At 50.1% G+C, this 21824-nt stretch overlaps 1 protein-coding gene across 3 annotated transcripts in view; it reads left to right on the plus strand.

The window, feature by feature from the left end:
* LOC112118926 (discoidin domain-containing receptor 2-like) overlaps window positions 1-21824 on the plus strand; it is a 139814-nt gene that overhangs the window by 65317 nt on the left and 52673 nt on the right. For all 3 annotated transcript variants that reach the window (XM_026658488.2, XM_026658490.2, XM_026658489.2), the window contains 5 exons: window positions 3250-3388; window positions 6017-6119; window positions 15472-15700; window positions 17232-17379; window positions 17619-17724. In XM_026658488.2, coding sequence (XP_026514273.1) covers window positions 3325-3388; window positions 6017-6119; window positions 15472-15700; window positions 17232-17379; window positions 17619-17724 — 650 coding nt within the window. In that variant the 5' untranslated portion in view covers window positions 3250-3324. The remainder of the gene's footprint in view (window positions 1-3249; window positions 3389-6016; window positions 6120-15471; window positions 15701-17231; window positions 17380-17618; window positions 17725-21824) is intronic.

Raw genomic sequence — 21824 nt, forward strand, 5'->3', positions numbered from 1 at the left:
AGTACAGCAAACAAAGATACACACTCTGGTAAAAAGGTACATTTACATCCGAAGAAGTGGGTTGTAGCCCACGAAAGCTTATGCTCTAATAAATTTGTTAGTCTCTAAGGTGCCACAAGTACTCCTGTTATTTTTGCGGATACAGACTAACACGGCTGCTACTCTGAAACCTGTCATTTCTGTGTCTCTCTGTGTGGAACGTGAGCTTTCAGAGGTTCCTTCGCAAAGTCCAGCACTTAAAAGTCAGGGCAGAACAAGCACCGGTTCCTGTCTGCATTGCCATGTGGCTTCAGTCACATGATCACCTGTGCCTCCGAACCCTACCCAGGGCCCTGGCTGAATGGGATGCAGTGAACCCGGCAGCTGTCTTTTGTTATCATTGTATCATCTTTCCCCATACAGCCTGAGTGCTGTGACTAGCGGGGCAGGGTTCTGCATCAGAAATACCACGTGATCCTGTAATGAGTGCCTGAGTCATAATGCATGTGCACAAGGGGCAGAGGTTGAGGTTAGGCCGGTGAATGTGACTCGAACTTTTGAGTGCTGCACTGTGTAATCTTACTGTTCTTTTAAGGTAGCTTTCTGTGGCATTTCCTAGTTTAAAAAAACCCCAACAGCTAGGAAGCAATGACACTTTTTCCTCCGGAACGGTTTGCTGGGTGGCATTCCTGCAGGATATGCTCAGCAAGACAAGAGCTCTCACAGAACCCTTGCAAACTGAGTGCTGTCTTGCGTGCCCTGAATGAGGCAGGGGTCTGCCCTATTTCAGATATGTCTCCAGAGAGAAACATCCCGGGGCACAAATAGAGCACTGTCAGATTGTTAGTAAAAAACTGGCAATCATTAGGATCTGTGTGCATGTGAAAAGCATGCACTTTAACCCTTCCGCACTGTCTCGCTGGCCCAGTTTGCACTGCTACCCCAAATTGCTGTTGGGCGAGGGCAGCAGGGTTTTAGGAAGGACGGAACGGACGCACTCGAAAACAGCCACATGCTTTTGTTCCACTATAAAGAAACTGACCATTAGGTGCAGAATAGACCCGGGGAACGCTCTCCCAGAGGGTACGAGTCTGAGAAGGTTACGAGCAAGGGGGAAAGGCCTGTTCCAAGAGAAATGCAGAGGCAGCCGGAGTGATAGGGCTTTGCCCAGCTCAGTTACACAAGTCACTCGGTAGCTGCTGGTGGCAGGGAGAGCGGATGCTAGCTATGAGGCTTTACATGCCCAACTAGTCACTAAATCCCTTGCTGCTGCTCGCTGCCCACAGTCACTCCTAGCACAGCCCTGACGCCGGTGCCTGACCCTGCATTCTGCTCAGCACCATCTGTCTGGAGCGCAGGGCCCACAAAGCAAGGCGCTTGTGGCCGAGTGCAATCATTCTGCCCCCAGGTGTCCTCACCCCAGAAGTGCGGAGATCCGGGAAGGGTTTGCGGAGGCATGCTTTGAAAGTGACCCTGTGTGCTTTGCCGTAAGGAGGTGTCTGGGCAGCTCTGCGATCGCTGTGTTTTAAAGGAGGGGAGCGAATAAACAGGGGCAGAAGTGACTTTGCATTGAAGCTCTTAACGTCACGTGTGACCAGCCAGGGTTTATCTGAAAGTGATACTGGTGTGCTGCTGTCAGGGCCGGCTCTAGGCTTTTTGCCGCCCCAAGCAAAAAAAATTTGGCTGCCCCCCACCCCAGCCTTGGGCTCTCCCTCCCCAACCCCCTGCCGCCCCAGCCCTGGGCTCCTTCCCCCAAACGGGACGACCTTGTTCACCACACCAATCCCTGTTTACACTTGCAGTGGGGATCAAACCGTTTCTCCTATTTTTATTTCACTTTAGTATAAATCTCAGCCCCCCATCCCCCGCAACCCCATCTTTAGTGCTCCAAATGCACATGGGGGGCATAGGGACTAACCCTCAAACCTTGTACCCGGAAAGGGATGGGGATCTAATAAAGAGGGTTCAGGCAGAGGAGCGGGTGTGGGGGTGCTTGGGGGCTCTACGCTGGCAGAGAAGCAGGGTGTGATGTACTCGCAGAGGAGGGTGGAGGAGGAGAGGGGGTATCAGGAGGGTTGCGGGAGAAGAGGTGAAGGGGGAGGTGTGGGAGGAGAGGCTGGGGGAGGATACAAGGAGAGAGGTGTGGGTGAAGGGAGAGTACAAGGGGAAGGGGTGCGGCGAAGGAGCGATGGGGGGAGGTACAACTGAAGAGGCTGCAAGCGGGATGGGGGGTGCAAGGGCTGAGTGGGGCAGGCGCTGACAGCTGCTTCCCCAGCCCCGTGCAGGCAGAGCCGAGAGGACGGACACTGACCCCCCAGGTGCCTGAGCTGCGGGGGTCCCCCAGCGGGGCAGTATCCCCCGTTGCCCCGCTCGGAGCCGGGCTCTGCCTCTCCCCGCCCCTGGCGCTGTGGAGGCCCAGGGCAGGCAGCGTGGGGCTGAGGCGGGGGAGGTGTGCGGCGGGCTGGGTCCGCGGGCAGGAGGGGGCAGTTCCCTGGCAGCTTGGGCTGCCCAGCCACTCGCCCTGTCAGCGCTAGCCGGGATCCGCGCCCTCTGCCCAGCCCGGCGGCGCCCTGCACAGCCCCCTCGGGTGGGGAAACGCCGCCCTGGAGAGACTCAGAGCAGAGCATCAGCGGCAGCAGGACCCCTCTCCCCTCCCTGCATCCCGGGCCTCACTTCCCTCCCTCCCCGGCTCCTCACACACAGGCTGCCCTGCCACTGGAGAGCCAGAGCATCATCCCCCGGAGCTGAGCCCCTCTCCCCGCCGCAGCCCGGGCTCAGCTCCGGGGGATGATGCTCCGGCTCTCCAGCCGCAGGGCAACCTGAACTGCCGTCCAGCCTGTGCAACTCAGGCTGCCGTGAGCGCCATCTAGCCACTGAAGCCAGAACTGCAGCGTCAGTTCCAGCTCAGCCTGAAAGCCTCAGCTGACAGGGAACATCTTGGTTCAGCGCCGGCTCCCAGCTTTTTGCGCCCCAAGCAAAAAAAAAAGGGGGGGGGGCTGGAGTGCCGCCCCTTAGAAAGTGCCGCCCCAAGCACATGCTTGGAGCGCTGGTGCCTAGAGCCGGCCCTGGCCGCTGTGCACAATACGCTGGGCCGCTCTGCTGGGAGACAGTGAACTTCCCACAGCATTGAATAGCTCCAGAGTCAACACTAGCAGCCGTGGGCAGGGTGTTGTGGCTCATTGCGCCATGGCACAGTGCTGAGCGTCTGCAGCTCCACAAGGGTCCCTGACTAGAGGACTTTGATCTCCCCTCTTTTGCTTTGTCTTTCAGAAATGTAGATGGCAGCTGCTGGCTGTGAAGGACTCACGCCCGACTGACCCGGTGCAGCGCCTCCCACTGCCCACCATGATCCTCTGCATGCTGCTGCTGGCTGCCCTGCCTGAGCCATCCAGTGCCGAAGTCAACCCCGGTAGGGAGCCACCAAGCGTGGGGAGGACCCTAATCTCCTGCCTTGTGTGTTTTCATTTCCCCCCTTATTTTCCATCTTACACTGGACCCATTTGTATGAAGTTACAAACATGGTGCCAGGCGCCCAGCCTTCCCAGAGTGCAGGTGGGAATCCCAGCTCCACACTGGCGCATGGACGTATTCCCGTCCTGCCCTCCAGGTGGGTCTGCAACCAGTGAGCTTGTCTCAGCACTGGCGATCCTGCTACCACCAGGAGCCACATGGGCACGGGATGAGTAATGACAGGCAAGTGTCAGGCCGGCTCTGGGGTCCTGGGCTCACTTCAGGCAGTAAATCGCCAGATACAGGTAGGCGGGAGAGCGAGAGAGCTGCAGCCAGGAGGAGTGGAGTCTGGAGGGGCTGATGCAGGAGGAGCGGTTGGGCTCAGCTTGGCTCAGTGCTTGGTCCAGTCCCAGGGCAGAGGGACACAGGCCTTTGGATAGTGAAGGGGGACGGGGTCCTATGGGGCAGGTCATAGGCTGTAAGTGAGAGGGGTGGGACATGGTGCAGAAAGGGGAAGGTGTTAGTTGAAGGTCAGAGAAAGTCCCGGTGATGAGGTGTGTTGGTCTGTGGGATTGTCCGTAACCAGCCCCAGCATGACACTGGGCCATGTCTTGGCCAACCCCCGGGCACGTACGAGGGGGCAGGTCTGTCCTGGAGGGGTCTGATGGACTCTCTGCCTCTAACATTATTTCTTTGGAGCCCCCAGCGAGTGTCCTATTCTGTCCCTGCTCTGGTCCTTCTCCACTCCTCTGAGCCCCAGCGCAGTCCCAGCTCCGGGGCCGTGCTGGCCTGTAGCCAGGGCCAGAGTAAAGCAACCAGGGGCCCATGACACACCTTGACATGAGGCCCCATGTGGTGGCCCCACCCCCAACTTGGAGTGGGGTAGCAGTTGGGCTCCCCTCCTGCCTCAGAAGCAGCATTTGGAAACCTGTTCCCCCTGGAGAGGCAGGAACAGCAGTGGGTGTGGGAGGCAATACTTACCCAGGATGAAGGGTCACACCCAGAGCCCTCTGCTGGGTGGGGTTAACACCCTATTGAGGTGCACAGGGCAGCTGCCCCCCTCAGGGCTAATCACAGGACTCCAGGAGCTGGCACCCTATGCACAGGGTTATAGTCCTAATAAGCTGAATCTGTCTCTGCCTGCTGTTAGAATCTTTGGCTACTTACCGCTGCATGCACACACAGCTCTGCTAGTGCCCCTCAATCCAACCTGAAGCTCCTCCGCTCTCCCAGCCCTGGGCTTTCCCCCACCCCCCAGCTCTGCCAGTGCCCCCCAGTCCTGACACAGAGCCCCCCACTAGTCAGGTCCTGTGCTCTACCACACATACAGCTCTGCTGATGACCCTCACTTGTAATTTGCAGACCCCCTGATAGCCCAGTCCAGATATTGGCAAGTCAAATGTTGATTCTATTGTGTAGGATGTTTGCCAGACAATTATTGTTGTAGGGATGGTCTAGATAATACTTAGTCCTGCCATGAATGCAGGGAACTGGACTAGATGACCTCTTGAGGTCCCTTCCAGTCCTACAATTCTGTGGTTCATCTATGGGCAGTGAAGTCATAAATGTCCCCGAAATAATAGCTGTCTTTGAGTGAATAGCTTCCCAAACTGAACTGGGGCCATCAACGGCCCATGTGCTCATTGTCTGCCCCCACCCCTCAGATGTACACGATTCTATAAACTGGAAAGGATATTTATTATGCTGACCATAGTCAACCCTAGAAGGAGGTTCGTGAACACCAACGTGGGATGCAATGGCAGAATGCAAGATGGCAGAGTATTCTGGAGTGCCGTCATTTTCGAATTGGACAGACTGGGACTTTATGTCCACTTAACAATGGGGATATCAGCGGGGTGTCTTTGCCCAGTGTTATTTTGGGAGATCCACCCTATCGTCTACTCCCCTGGCTCATGAAGCCATGATGTAAGAGCACGTGGCAGAAGGTGTAATTACACCTTGAGCGGGATCAAGATGTTGCCTTTGGCCAACTGAAGGCAAGATGGAGCTGCTTACCAAGCTGTTTGGGTGCCAGTGCGTATAATGTCATCCATTCCAGTGGCGTACGGTGCACTGTGTGACGTGTGTAGGGAGTGCTTTCGCCAGGACTGGGGCGATGACGGCACTAGCCCGGCACAAGCAGCCAGACAGTGCAGCTAGGTCCAGGAGAGACAGGACAATACGGGATGCCTTGGGTGGCCACATCATGGGTTTGCGGGGAGAGGGTTTGTGAGCACAATGGTGGACTATATCCGTTTGTTTATGAGTGCATCAAAAAATCATACATGATGCAAGATACATAGCTACTGGGTTTTGCTGGCTTGGTGCAGTTGCATGAATTGTACATCTGACACCTCATTAAAATTGCCACCTTTGAGTAGCTGTTTCCTCTTAATGTTTTCAACGTATACCTGCACAGGATTGCAGTACAAAAGCTGTAGTACAACTTTCCAACACAGGCTGGCCATCTACCACAAACTAAAGCCCAAATGCAAAACCACAAAACAAACCCACAAACCAAAATTGTCTTGCGCTTCAAATTAAAAGTCTGGTACTGATGTTTAACCTGCTCCTGTTCCCCCTCCAGCAATATGCCGATACCCTTTGGGGATGCATGAAGGGACCATCCGAGACGAAGACATTACGGCCTCCAGTCAGTGGTATGACTCCACAGGACCCCAGTATGCGCGGTGAGTTAATCCCTTGCGAAAGCAATCCACTCGTACTCTAGAATATATAAAATTGGACTGAAAATCTTTTAGCCTAAGATGAAATCCTCTTTCCCTAATGTCAGCCTTATTAAAACTCACCGCTTACCTGGGTGACCATATTCCATACTGTATTTGCATAAAGATAGAGCATAGACAGGTGACCAAAGGACTTGTGATATTCTGGTGGACACAGGCAATGCCTCTGGCAGCCTGTGTTTCAGGTGGGCTATTGCAGACAATTTGGTTGAAACGGTGAACCACACAAAGTCACTCATGCAGCTGGGACTTTTAGCATCATCAATCAATGGGGAACATTCACAATTTGTAGCACAGGAGTCCTACCGCTTCTTTGTCTGTTTCTGGATGGCCAGGTAAGCAGCAGTGACCAAGAGAGCTTTCATTCAACTTTGCTTGGCAAGTAGATGGTCATGGTTCCTTTAGAAGAACTTTTTCACTGTTATCCAGGCCCCCCCGGAAGGGTGGCTGCGTACTTAGCAGTGTCTTGCATTCAGAGCATATTGCATCTGCATTCCATATGCAGCAGTTCCTGCAAGGCAGATTTGGGTTATTCCTGCTAAAGCGTCTGTGTTTCGAGCCCTGTCTACCTTAGTGATCACCTTTCTCTCTGCTCCAGCCCGGCAGTTGAGACCAGAGGGAGTTATTGTATGCAGTGTAATTCTACCTGTGTTGATCTCAGAACATTAGAGAGAAAGGTGGGTGATGGAATATCTTTCATTGGACTTTATGTTCAATTAAGGTTGTTCTAATCCCATTTTTTTTAAAACCAGCAGAGTGCCTTAAAACCTGGGAAATATACAGTTAAGGAATTGTCAAATCAATTCCTTTCTCTGTCAAGAAATATTTCAATCTTTTTCCATTATCATATTTCCATTTTTCATCATTACCCTTCTTGTAAAAAGACTAACTGATGACTCACTTCCAACCTTACCCATGAATTATTGCTGTTGGTCTATGGATAATTGTGACAGTCTGTACCCCTATGTTCACCCCTTGTGAGGTATCATTTGAAAACTCAGTCTCCAATGGGGTGGCTGGAGACAGTCAAAGAAGGGCTCCAGTTTGTTGTTTTCCGTTTGCTTATTTCGGGTTAGGGAAATAAAACCAGTAAAGCATAACAATGAGCGGCAGTGGCACAACTGCAAAGTTAGAGCTGGCCAGATTGGAGGCAGCAGAAAAAGAGAGAGAACACCGGTACCAGATGTGGCAGGCAGAAATGAGACCGAAAGAAACAGCTGCTGTGCTGGAAGCTGAAAAGCCAAAAGAAGAAAGAGAAGAAGCCACCCACAGAAGAGCCATGGAGCTAAAGGAAAGGATGGTGAAGCCCATAAATGAGCCAGGGAGCTAAGGGACAAAGAGGCCGAGGAGAAAGAGAGAAAATACAATCTGGAACTCTTAGAAAAACATGGAAAGATCCCACAGTCACTGACATCTCCCTCCACTGAAGGAATCCACAGCTGGGACCAGCTGTGTCCTGCTTACAAAGAGAGCAGATTGCATTGAAGAGTACTTCACCACTTTTGAAAGCTATAAGATTCCTGAGGACAAGGAAGTCCCCACACTGATTGCAAAACTGTCTGGTAAAGCTTTGAATGTATTTAATGAAATGCCAATTCGGGAAGCTTTAATATCTTCTAAATTTGAGGAAACTGTTCGGCAAAGGTTCCAAATTGCTCCTGAAGTGTATAGGGTGACATTTAGAGATCTTAAAAGGAGTGCTGACATGAGTCATAGTAAATATGTTTATAAGATGTGTGACCTAATAAGAAAATGGGTAACAGGAAAAGGGGCTGAGGATTATGACCGATTGCTTGACCTCATTGCTCAAGAACATTTCTTGAGTATGTGCACTGACGATGTAAAAAATTGCTTGTGGTTTAAATCTGTAAAATCTGTAGCAGAGATGGCTACGCTGGCTGATGCCTTTGTGTAAGCCCAGATGTCCCTTGAGCACAAGCCACAGAAGGAGGGGTACCAACCCAGTCTAAAGGGGGATCCTGTTTTACCCCTGGGAAAAAGGAGAGTGGTTAGGAGCCTAAGCACTCAGTCCTCCAGAATCATTCCTCTCCTGGTAATCCTCATCAGAGATGGCCTGTGAAAGGGGAGGGCCCAAGAAGGTGTTACCAGTGTCTCTCTACTGAGCACCTGAAAAATCAGTGCCCTAAGCTGAAAGAAATTTAGCCCCAGCCAATCCATGTCAATGCAACTGTCATCAGCCCAGAAGCCCCAGAGGCACCTACAGTTTGCTTGATGAGTTTTGTGGGCACTGGCCCTGCAAAGCCAAATATGGAATTTGTTATGGCTGTCAAGATCAATAACAGAGAGCGCATAGAGTGGAGAGACTCTGGTGTACAGATTTCTCTGGTTCCGTGGAGTGTGATCCAAGAGAGCAACATGTTACCTGGCCTAATGGCAGAGCTTATGGTAGCGGGAGGATCTAGGATTCCTGTACTTTTAGCGAAAGTGCACGTGGAGTGGAAGGTGTAGAAGATGATTTGATTGTAGGGGTGGTGGACAATACTCCCGTTGAAATGATGGTTGGGAATGATATTTGGCATATGTCTAAGGATATTAATGTAGTAACCCGCAGCAAAAGGAAATATTGTGCTGGGATCACAGAGGAGAGTAATAACATCCCAGAAACCGTGAAGGGAGATAGAGAAGGTCTCTGACTCCTGCAGTAGAAGGGTCCAGGGTGACTCCAGATGTGACAACTGGTATAATATTATTTGTATTGTGGGCAGCAGCAAGGTTAGGATATTCATAGATTCTAGGACAGGAAGGAACCTCGAGAGGTCATCGAGTCCAGTCCCCTGCCCTCATGGCAGGACCAACTACTGTCTAGACCATCCCTGTTCAGTCGTGCCTCTCTAGTGTCTTTAGCAAAAGGAATGATTAAGGACAGGAGCACCAAAATACTGGAATGGTTGATACGGGAATTAATTAATAAAGAATTAAAGGAAGATAATATAATTTATGCCAATCAACATGAGTTTATGGAAAATAGAGGCTGTCAAACTAACTTGATATCTTTTTTGAAGAGACGACAAGTTTGGTTAATAAAGATAATAGTGTTGGTGTAAGGCATTTGACCTGGTATCACACAACATTTTGATTAAAGAACTAGAACAATCCAACATTAATATGGAACACATTAAATAAATTAAAAACTGGCTAACAGGTTTCACAATGTACTTATAAACAGGAAATCATAATCAAACAGGTGTGTTCCTAATGAGGTCCCACAGGGATCACTTCTCGCTATCCTCCATTTCTTCTCATGTATATTCTATGCTACTTTTATGATTTTTATCAATGACCTGAAAGAAAACATAAAATCATTACTGATCATGTTTGCAGATGATACAAAGATTGGCGGGGAGGGGATTGCTAAATAACAAAGAGTACAGGTCACTAATGCACAGCAGTTTGGATCACTTGGTAAGCTGGGCCCAAGCAAACGATATACATTTTAATACAACTAAATACAAATGTATGCAGCTAGGAACCAAGGATGTCGGCCATACTGACACGATGCCGGACTCCATCCTGGGAAGCAGTGACTCTGAAAAAGATTTGGGGATCGTGGTGGATAATCAGCCAAACATGAGCTGCCAGTGCGACGCTGTGGCCAAAAGGACTAATGTGATCCTTGAATGCATAAATAGGAGACTAAATTCCAGCTGGAGCAGAGAGGTTATTTTAGCTCTTTGTTGGCAGTGGTGCAACTTCTACTGGAATCCCGTGTCCTGTTCTGGTGTCCACAATTCAAGAAGGAGGTTGATAAACTGGAGCGGCTTCAGAGAAGAGCCATGAGAATAATTAAAGGACTAGAAAACGTGCCTCATAATGATAGACTCAAGGAGATTAATCTATTTCATTGAAGAAAGAGAAGGTTAAGGGGTGACTTGATCACAGTTTGTAAGTGTTGGGAGCAAAAGCATATTTAGGCCTGACACAAGCTTGCTGTGATTCAACAGTTTTGTAGCTCAGCATAAGTAGTGTTGTGGGCATGTGTAAAAAATTGCAGCGTAATCCTGGTGGGTTGGGTTTTTTTGAGCGGGGGGTGGAGGAGAGGATAAAGTAACCCTAAAGCTACAAGAAACTGGTGTGAGTGAGGATAAAACCTGCACTGACGTACCCTGAGATGATGGCAAGAGTTGTTAGTGGTTCAAAGTGGTTTCCAGCACTAGATATCTATAATGGGTTTTGAAGTCTGACTGTACAGTAACTCCTCGCATAATGTTGTAGCTCTGTTGCTGAAAAATGTGACTTTAAGCGAAACAATGTTAAACAAATCCAATTTCCCCATAAGAATTAATGGAAATAGGGGGGTTAGGTCCCAGGGAAATTATTTTCACCGGACAAAAGACTATATAAACACACAGTATAAGTTTTAAACAAACAATTTAATACTGTACACAGCGATGATGATTGTGAAGCTTGGTTGAGGTTGTGGAGTCAGGGTGAGATATTTCCCAGGGAATGCCTTACTGCTAAAGTAAGGCTGAGTCCTCAAGGGTTAACACGTTGTTAATGTAGCCTCACACTCTACAAGGCAGCACAAATGGAGGGAGAGGAGACAGGATGGCAGACAGAGACACACACCGTGTGTGTGTGAGAGAGAGATGCACATTGCCCCTTTAAGTACGCTGATCCCACTCTAAGTATATTGCCTTTTTAAGTAGATCGGCAAGTTGAGACAGCAGCTGCTACCAGCAAGCTCCCTCCGTCCTGAGCCCTGTCGTGTCCCCCCCGCTCTGTGGAGATGGCCCGATGGGGTAAGCGGGGAGGGGGGCAGGAGCAGGGGAGTGGGGACACCCTGACATTAGCCCCCCACTTCCCCTCTCTTGCACAGAAAGCAGGAGGCTCCAGGGAGCAGCTCCAAGGCAGAGGGCAGGAACAGCACGTGGCAGTGTGGGGAGGGACAGCTCAACTGCCCAGCAATTGATAGCCTGCTGGGCAGCTGCCGCACAGAGAACTTAGGGAGGGGAGAGCTGATAGGGGGGCTGCCAGTCCACCCTGGTTCCAAGCCCCCACCAGCTAGCTCCAACGGGCTGCTCTTCCTGCAAGCAGTGGACAAAGCAGGCAGCTGCCAAACAACGTTATAAGGGGCATTGCACAACTTTAAACGAGCATGTTCTCTAATTGATCAGCAACGTAACAACAAAACAACGTTAACTGGGACGACTTTAAGTGAGGAGTTACTGTACATGGGATTCATGGTATAAATTTGCCTTTACTTTTGAGAAAGAGCAAGTTTGCCTGGCCAGTGCTTCCACGGGGATTCCATAATAGCCCAGCCATTTTCCATACCCACATGAAACAGGCAGCTGAAGGTCTGGCCTAGGCTGATCATGTTGTACGGGATGTGGATGACATTATTATTCACACCAGCAGCAGGGAGAACTGCTTGCTGGCCCTGAGGGAAGTACTTACACGTTTACTGGAGGCTGGTTTAAAGGTTATTCCCACTAAATTCCAACTGGTGCAGCAAAAGGGTATGTTTTTGGGTGTCACACTGGAGGCAGGAGATAGATCCCTAGAGCAGGATAAGGTTAGGGTGATACTATCCTTACCCACCCCGATTGCCATGACAGGATTTTGCAGAGAATTCATCCCAGACTATGTGGAGCTGGCTGCCCCATTGCAGGACCTGTTGTGCAAATCCCGGGAGTGGTCCTGGACACACACACACACACTCTCTCTCTCACATGCACAATGAATGCCCTTAAAGATCAGTTAGCAAGAGCCCTGGTCTTGGCAGTCCCATCTTCCGATCAGGACTTTAAGTTGTGCCCTGTGGGCAAGCGCAGGGTTTTGGTGGCAGCTCTTACCCAGGAACACCCTGGGAAGGACAGACCTACGACATGCCTCTCAGCGATTGCAGGGCCCTGAACGGCACTACAGGGAGTGTGAAGAGAGTCTTGTGCACACATTGAGCTCTTCAGAAGTGTTGTTATATTGCGGGTGGTAGGAGATTCCAGCTGGCACATTATACAGGAGGCAGCTGCCAGCTAATGAGGGTAGTTCTGGGACTGAGCTGATGAGCTCCAGAGCTCACAACATTTACAGCTTGTGCCAGCTTTGAGGCAGAGCTGTCACAGATTCACCTCCTCGGTGTATTGGGCACGGGGGGAGGGGGGGGGACACAACACTCACACTCACCAGTGGATTACAACAAGCAAAATGTGCAACTGGTGAGTCTCACCACAATTTACAGATTATCCCCCCCTCCCCCCCAGTATAAAACTTGTTGCAAGGGTATGTCTCCGCTGCAAGCAAAGGTGTGAGCGTAGCACAGGTAGACATACTAGGGTTAGCTTTAATCTAGCTAGCATGGGTAACAATAGCTGTATAGATGTTGGCAACAGGGCTAGCAACCAGAGTTTGTACCCAGGATCCCTGGAGGGCTTGTACTCTGATTACTAGCCTGTGCTACCACATCAGCACAGCTGTTGTTCTCTGGGCTGGCTAGACAAAAGCTAACAGGAGTCTGCCTACCATGACACCTTCGCTTTGCAGCACAGACATACCCTAAGAGTTCCTCACCAGAGCCCTGTCATCCCCCCACAAGGGTCAGCAGCACAATTTGACCATTCAGCCTTCTCACTGGTAGCTTAGGGCCTTACCATTTGAACCACAGGAACAGATGTTGGCCCCGTTCTAGACCAGCCATTGGAGGAAGAGTTGACACACACTTTCCCTGTGGGTAACACAGTTGTTTACTAGTCAGCACGAGCAGAAGGGGGATCAGGGACCCTGGATTCTGTCCTTCACTCTGGGAGAGGAGTGTGGTTTTTTCGTGGTTACAGATAGGGTAACCAAAACTGGCTTAGCCGTTCTGAAAAGCGGTGTGGTGGGGTGGATAAGAATGGGGGTTGTCCTATTAGAGAGCTGGGTCTGTGGGGACCTCACATTAGCTCTCTATTAACTCATTTATCAAATGAAAAGGGTGGGGAATGTTTAGCAGGTCTCCCCTGACTGCTTTCTAGGTTGGTGGTCCTGGCTGTAGTGACAAATAAGGCAGTGAGGTTCACAGGAATTTAAACACCGCTTAGAAGAGGGGAGGTTTCAACTCCTGTTCTCCTCTTTCCCAGCTCAGAGAACCGTCGCCTTGGCTGCACAGGTATTCGCTGAGTCTGTGTTGGGTTCTCATGCTGTGTCAGGTTCAATCGTCAAGGCTGTCGGGTTCAGCTTGGCACCCAAACGTTCAGTTATGGTTATGAAATGCTGTCTAGACAAACTCTCCCAATGTATAACTGATAATCAGCAACAATGTGGCCAAAGGACAGGGCCCGTCCCAGGGTGCTTGAGATTTCTTTACAAAAGGGGGACAAAGAAAAGTGAGACGATACAGTGAAAAATCGCCACTGCAATTCATTTTTATTAAACATAAGCAATTCAGGGCTCACATTTGATATTCTGCACTTTGGGGGGTTTTTTTACATACGATTTTTACAAAATAAAGGTTTAAAGCTTCTCTCAAACTGAAGTCCGCCAAGCACCCTGAGCTATTGCTGCTCCACAAGTCAAGGGGAGATGCGGGGATAGAACCCACTTATTGGGGGTGGGGTGTCAGTTACTGTAACCAAATGTCATCCTAGGCATGTCAACTTCTGAAGCGACTGAGGCAGACCCATCCACCTGTGCGGTCCTCATTCACTACACAGCCCTGAGCACCATCCAGCCTTTCTATTGGGCATTTCCTAACTTTGGAGGTTTTGAGTCTGCAGCCGTATGGCATGTGTTAGTATATAGGCCTGTTTGTTAGCCTGAGGGAGAATTTTGGGTTTGACTTTTTGATATTCTTATATCCTTACTAATGTGTGAACAAAGAACAAAGACATTGTGTGTTGCTTCTCCCCACAAAGCAGATGGGGTGAAAAGAGATGAGATGATAAGATGATTTAGTTGGTGTTGGTCCTGCTTTGAGCAGGGGATTGGACTAGATCCTCCTCTTCCAACCCTAATCTTCATGATTCTATGAACTAAAGCAGTGCTTCTCAAAGCCGGTCCACCGCTTGTTCAGGGAAAGCCCCTGGCGGGCCGGGTCTGTTTGTTTACCCGCTGCGTCTGCAGGTTCGGCTGATCGCAGCTCCCACTGGCCGCGGATCGCCACTCCAGGCCAATGAGGGCTGCAGGAAGGGCGGCCAGCACATCCCTCGACCCGCTCCACTTCCCGCAGCCCCCATTGGCCTGGAGCAGTGAACCGCGGCCAGTGGGAGCCGCGATTGGCTGAACCTGCGGACGCGGCAGGTAAACAAACCAGCCTGGACCGCCAGGGGCTTTCCCTGAACAAGCGGCGGCCCAACTTTGAGAAGCACTGAACTAAAGTGTTTTGGATATCATGGGAGTGTATGAGCACACACTGGAAGGCTGCCTAGCGCCTCTCTCAAGCCAAGGTCAAGCGATCAGTTAGGAGGGGCAAGGGGGGATGGGAGGGAGGCATAAGAAACACTAAAAGTCAAAGAAAAGCCTGGCCTTGGCCAGACATGACCTGACTCCTTACCCCTCTCATGGGATACAAAAGAGGTGGGACAAAGACCCCAGACTCACAACCCTCCAAAACGGAACATGACCGTAAGTTGTAAGGGGTGTGACTAGGGGCGTGCACTGCAGGTATATTTGGGCCTGCTAAGCAGGAGGAGGTGGGAGTGGGGAACGGGGACACAGGCAAGGCTCTGCGGCGTCAGAGCTGGGAAGGGGGACACTGGGAAACAGACTCTGCTGGCGCGTAGCGCTATGGATATGTTTGCTTGGAACTAACCCCAATAAACATCGCATTGTCTGCACTTCGGACTTCTGGTCTTCTGCTTTCTGTCTGCATGACAAGAACCAGGGGAGGGGGTGAAGGGAAAGCCCTCTAGCAGATGCTTTTACCATAGGTTTGTTGTTTGTTTTTGTATCATAGCAGATATTTATATATACAGTGCAATTTACAGATGAAAAGCTGACATGATGGCTTCGGTCTCTTCTACACAGGCACTTAAAGCATTGTCAACCCCTATGCTGCTGAATGGAGGCTGGGGGTGCCAAATATGGCAGTGTAAACAAGGCGTACTAGCAATAAGTTATGCCAAAGCGACTATGTCAGCCTTTGGGGCACTTGTTCATCTCTTTCCTCACAATGCTGCAGAAGCCCTGGAGTGGCTTATGGATGGACTGAAGAAGTCACCGTGTCTGTGCCAAAGAACACAGGCTAGGATAGTGCCCCTTCATGCTGCAGTTCCTTCCTTGGGAGGGAGGAGTGCCTGGAAGGCTAGATCCTTGGGAGTAAGGCCTTTTAGGTGTGCATCTCTCACCCCATCAGGTTGCAGAGGGAAGAAGGGGATGGAGCATGGTGCCCAGCAGGCCTGTTGCAGCCGGAAGATGTGCAGTTCCTCCAAATCGATCTGCACAAACTCTTTTTCATCACGCTGATCGGGACGCAGGGACGGCATGCCCGTGCCACAGGCAAAGAGTTCGCCCGTGCCTACCGCATCGATTACAGCCGCAATGGGGAGCGCTGGATCTCCTGGAAAGATCGGCAGGGCAGGCAGGTGGGTGCAGAGGGGGGGCTTACAGGGCTCCTATCCTCTCAACACAGCCTCTGGGCTTTCCATAGCAGTTGTAAAAGCCGCATAGACTTTGAATTCCAGGAGATACAGTCCCCCTTTACCTTTGCCTGCTGCCTGTCGCTAGAGCATCTCACCTCTGTGTTAATGCTAAACCTTGCCAAGGGCTCTGCCGCTGGGCCTGACTCCCCAGTCTACTAGGATATGCAGCACAATTCTCTGTAACTGAGCCCCAAGCACCAGCCATTCCCCTCACCTGAGACTGAGTCACCTGGCTAACCCCCAGACCCCACATGCCTGGATGCTCAGCTAAGACATGTTGAAATCCAGGTCTGGCACCATGTGCCCACCACCTTCCCACTAGCCAGGGGTGTTTCCTCTCCTCGCCTAAACTCCAAACTGCAGAGCCATCTTTTCTGCTGCCTTGAGTGCAGCAGCCCTCCAGCCAGAGCACCCTTCTCTGAGGAGGGGAGGGCATACAGAATGGGGGTGGATTGGATATCGGTTGGGTAGGATAGGAGGTATGCTGGATGCCTGTCTTTAAAAGAAGGCTAAGTTGGTTATACTCAGGACTATTGCCCCTCTCAGAGCTACCGTCTCAGACTCTCGTCAGACTCAGGCAGACGGTGCTACATTAGTTACACCCAGGTCATGTCTTCAAGATTTTTTTTCAACACCCGTGAGAACAAGTGACCGTTTTTTTCTCTTAATGTAGCTGGGATTCAGACATAATCACATGACTCCCAGATCCTGGACCTGGTAGGCCCAGACCTTAATCCAGCTCTGGGTGGAATGCTAACTATTGCAGTGACATTCTCCATCGCTGGAAATGCTCAGCAGGTCATAATGAGCTGCTTTATCCGACACTAGAACACAGTGAACATTGATTGCCAACTTTTGATTGTCTTGTTAATGAATGACATACATCCTGGATAACAAAAGGTTCCTGCTGGTGTTTCACCAGCCATCACAAGTCTCTTGCTGCTCCTTCATGTTGTCAGATTGTTATTATCAATAATAATTATTTTTTTAAATTTATCATGTATTGTAGCACGAACAGCCTCTAATGTGAGGGAAAAGGGGATGTCAGCTGGTGAGGCAGAGGGTTCAGGACCCCATCATGCCAACCATTCTGGGCCAAAATCATCCTTTGTTTAAGTCTATTCACTTCACTGGATTTACACCAGAATTGAATTTCTCCCACTGTCTCCAAACTGCAGAGCCCAGCTTCTCCCAAGCCCGCGGCCCTGCCCAGAGCAGTGAGGGGCTGTGTGATTGTGCTGCCCTAGCCCCCCCGCCCTGCACACAGCAGTGAGGGGCTGTGTGATTGTGCTGCCCTAGCCCCCCCACCCTGCACACAGCAGGGAGGGGCTCTGCGAGTGTTGGAGTCAGGCAGTTGTGCTTTGTTTTGCCAGCTTCTTTTTTCCAGGCTCATTCTCTCCAGCTGCATTTAAGGCCATGAGTGTGTGTCCTGCTGTGTTTGCAGCTGGTCACTTAAGTCATCCTCTGTTTCCAGGTGATTCAAGGCAACATTGATACATACGATGTGGTCCTGAAAGATCTTCGGCCCCCAATCATTGCCCGTTATATCCGGGTGATCCCTGTAACGGAGCTGCCCATGACTGTCTGCATGAGGGTGGAGCTCTACGGCTGCATCTGGTTTGGTAAGGACCCGTTTTCATATTCCTTCTACAGGGGCTACCTAGGGTCCCTGGGCTGCCTGTCCCCAGCACTGTGATGAGGACACACTGGCTGCCCCACTCTTGCAGTGAGTGCCAGGCCCTTACAGCTTCCTGTTGACCAATGTTTGCTCAGATCAAGAAGGAAGAGGAAACCCTGTGGACAGAGAAAACGAGAAGCGGCTGCTGACGTGTTTTCTCAGCTCTGTGGCCTTCTTTTCTAGATGGTTTGGCGTCCTACAGCATCCCTGAGGGAGGGACGATAGCGGCCCCTGGCTCTCCCATCATTTACCTGAATGACTCAACCTACGATGGCTTCCAGGAGCGCAGGTGGGACTGGCGGCCCTGGTCTCTCTCTGGCACTGTGCATCTTGTCTCCTCTTTGTCCCTGAGCCTATCGCTATACTTTTAGTCCCAGAATCCTTCTGGAATCGGCCACTTTGCTAGTTGAGGGATGTGGTTGTTTTAATTCCTCTGGTGATGTGTTGGGCAGATACTGTCCCTAAAGGGCATGCAGGCCTGTAGTGCATCAGACCCATGCCCTTCTGGCTGGTGAAAGTAAGCGGGAAAGTATTGGGTCCATTGCTGGAGACGGCGGGATGAAGGGGCTCTGCATACACCCGTTGTTATATGGCCAGCTATTGTCCAGGTTTTTGCCTTTCCCTTTTGGTTAAAAGGATGGAGAGAGTTGTAGAGACACAGCTGTCACAGGACTCGTCTGCGTCAGAGCCCTGTGACCCTTGTCAGGCTGGGTTCAAACCAGGGTTTGACTCCGAGGCTGCACTTATTGCATTGGTCAGTGATCTCCTAGTGATGGACATTGATCAGGTCTCCCTGCTTGTACTATTAGATATGTCAGCTGCTTTTGCTATTGTCGGTCACTAACGTTGCTAACCCATCTGCTGCTCCATGGGGGAGTGGAGGAAACTGCTGTGAGTGGCTTTCTGCCAGGGAGGTTCCAGAGATCGGGGCATGGTTGAGGCTCAGTCCAGGCAAGACAGAGGTAATGCTAACTACAGCAACTTCTAGGACTGAGGTTGTCTAACCACCATTGGCACCTCAAAGTTACAACTTGGGGGTCTGGCTAGACCTGCACTGGCATTGAGGAGATCAGGTGGTAGAGGTGGACAGTGGGTGGCAGCTCTGTGGTCCAGTGTGAGAGGGTACACCCACCCTTCACAAAGAAGGCCTCTGCACATGGCAGCCTCATTGTCCCTTTGCCTCAAGTGTCTCTTCTACAGCTTTTCCCACTCCCCTTGTATCAGGGGCAGCAGTCTCAAACCGTCTGTGAGTCTCTCACACTCCCATTCTATCAGGGGCAATCTCCTGCACAGTCTTTCAGACTCCCTTTGTATCAGGGTGACCATCATTGCCCGCATTCTCCGCCAACTGTGATGGGGTGCTCCACTCACTGCTAGGATGGCGCCTCCTCCTGGTAACGCTGGGGAATAGCGCGTGAGGTCAGCGCCCCTTCCATGCCATCTCTCCGGGTCAGCCCCCTTTGCATGCCGCCTCTCCGCCTCTCTCTCTGGGTCTGCAGCCCTTCTCTCACAGCACGAGACCTCCAGCCAGGTCACTCTATGCATTTTCCCCTTCCAGGGTATCAAAGTCTTTCAAAGTCTCTCTGCACACGAGCAGTCTCAGTCACTGCCCCATGGTGCCATTTCCTCAGTGGCTGGGGAACCCAGGCCCGCCCTCTACTCCAGATTCCAGCTCAGGGACCCTCTAGCTAGCAGTCAAGGCTTGTTCCCGTCTAGACTTTACTGCCTTTCCCTGAGCCCTACCCGACCTTCCCCGCTGGGTTTGCTAACCCCAAAGCCCCTCCCTTCTCCCAGGGAGCGACTGCAGAGTTTCCCAGCCACCCCTCTGCTTCCAATTCCCTGTCTTTATAGTCCCAGCCCAGCTCATTTCTCCTCAGCTGGGCTGTCTGACTCAGTCATGGGATTACTTAGCCACCTGATTCCCCTCAGCTGTGGCTTGTGGGGTTAATTAGCCCCCTTCTCGATCTTCATTAACCCTTTCTGGGCAAGTGTGTGGTAAACAGCCCATCCGTTTGATTTAAGATATTTACTTTGGATATGGTTACAAAGCTTTAATTTTTTGAATCTCAACATCTACTATCATTAAATAATTATTGTCTGATCCCCCATAATTTCCTGCAACTATAAATATTTAAATAGATAAAAAAAATAAAATGCTTAAAAATAAACATTGATATTATCTATCAGAATTATAAAAAAAAAATCTGCCAAGCGTAGTTATAACCATTGATTTTAACTTTCCAGTCATGTGAATCTTTCCACCGGGTTTCAGTAATACCAACCAACTAGATCGAATTTATGCTCATAAACAAGCAATTCCAACTCATCTGGTTTGTTACCCAGGCTCCCAGCAGTGGTGCGTAGGCAGTTCATGTCTTCTCTTCATGTCTGTGTGCTTCTTGATTAATGTTGTTCTCAAAATCTCCATTTTGAGCTAAGTCCTCATGTCTTCCCTCTGTTCATCCTCCCCATTTGCTACTACTATAACGCCCTCCTGACTACGCAAGCTAGCCTGTCCTGCGGGGATTGGTTCCCCTTCTGCTGAGATTGAGGCCATCCACACTGTACAGCCCCCTCTTCCTGTAGAAGGAGGACCAGTGTTACTCTACCTTACCCTACACCACTTCACAGCCTGTGGTTCACTTCCAGAATCTTCTGCCTTCCTTTGCTCACGGGACAGGAACAGCCTCTGAGAAGATGGTTTGGACATTCTTCTTCTTCAGTACCCTTCCCAGTTCCCTGCAGTTATCTATAATCTATGATGCAGTGTCATTAGTGCCAATATGCACCATCACCAGAAGACCCTTGACTTCAGAAGCTCATCCAATCTGAGAGTGACCTCTCGTGTGAGTAAAATACAACCCAGGGTAAGTATGGGTGGTAGAATCGAGCCCTACAACCTAGTCACCCATTAGCATGATCTGTAGCATTCATATTTACTACATTTAGAATGAGAAACAATTATCCAGTGACTTCAGCAGTGAAGACTGGCAAATAAAAAGAGTCAGCCACCTTGATGTAGAATTATATTATCTCGCCCCTGCTTACCTTCCAGAAGTTTCTAGATTCCAGTAATCCAGCCCCTTTCCACACCCCAACAGTTCTCAATTCTCAAGTTTTATGCCCTGGAAAATGGGTTGAGAGCAGGTTTAATACAAGAAAGCCAAGCCAGTAGCAGATCCCTCACAAGAGCTTAATACTGCCGAACAAAGCTAAGCAGAGAGTGAGAAAGAGTTGCTTGCAGCCTTGTATGCAATGAGAAAGTTTCATTAGTTTACTTTCAGCAATAACAGTCCTAATTCAGACCGATCACAAGCCTTTGGAGGCACCTTTTAGGAAGCCATCCATTAGCACACTTTTGGAGAATGTTTCTGCAGCTCCAGAAGCACAGCCTCGCAGTACAATACACCCACACAGGCTGAGGGTCCTGGTGGAGACGACATTCACAATAATGGTTGAATCCCCTCCAGAAAAGGGAGACTCATTTGCAGAGGAGAGATGGATATATGCTGTCAGGCTGGGAGGCCTGCTAGCACAGCAGCCGTTCAAGAAGTCACTAAAGGAGAGTCACAGCTCCAAGTAGTAATGACAGTAATGACATGGCCAAGAGAAAAGAAGGATGATGTCCCTGGCTTATGAAGGAGCAGGACTTCTCTTTGGTAGAGGAATGGTAGTCATTCCTGAGTGCCAGAAAAAGAAATTCTCAATTACATCTCTCTCTCTCTATCTATGGGTTTTATATCACTGCCCATCATTATAGTATCCGAGGGATAATAGTGAAGTCCATAATGGATTTCATGAGGTGAACCCAAGACCAGAGCAATGGCTTGGCATGATCTGTGATACTGGGATTATCATAGAAGGATGTTCATTATGTGAAAAGAGTAGCCACCGTGATCCAGGAGAGCTGTTATGTTTCCATGCTGTCCATGAAGGAGAATTCCCACTCTGGCAGAGTCACTTTTACCAGCATGCTTCAGAACATAAAATTGGCCACACTGTGTCAGATCAATGATCCATCTAGCCTAGTGTCCTGTCTTCCTACAGTGGTCAGTGCCAGATTCCTCAGAGGGAATGAACAGGGCAATTAACAAGTGATCCATCCCTTGTCCTCCACTCCCGGTTTCTGGCAAACAGAGGCTAGGGAAACTCAGAGCATAGGGTTGCATCCCTGACCGTCTTGGTAAATAGCCATTGATGGACCTATCCTCCATGAACTTATCTAGTTCTTTAGTGAACCTTGAGATAGTTTTGGCCTTCGCAACATCCTCTGGCAACAAGTTCCACAGGTTGACTGTCTGTTGTGTGAAGAAGTATTTCCTTATGTTTGTTTTAAACCTGCTGCCTATTAATTTCATTGAGTGACCCCCTGGCTCTTGTGTTATGTGA

This window comes from Terrapene carolina, unplaced genomic scaffold (genome assembly GCF_002925995.2).
Source record: "Terrapene carolina triunguis isolate 2854851 unplaced genomic scaffold, T_m_triunguis-2.0 Scaffold449, whole genome shotgun sequence".
Lineage (NCBI taxonomy): Eukaryota > Metazoa > Chordata > Testudines > Emydidae > Terrapene > Terrapene triunguis.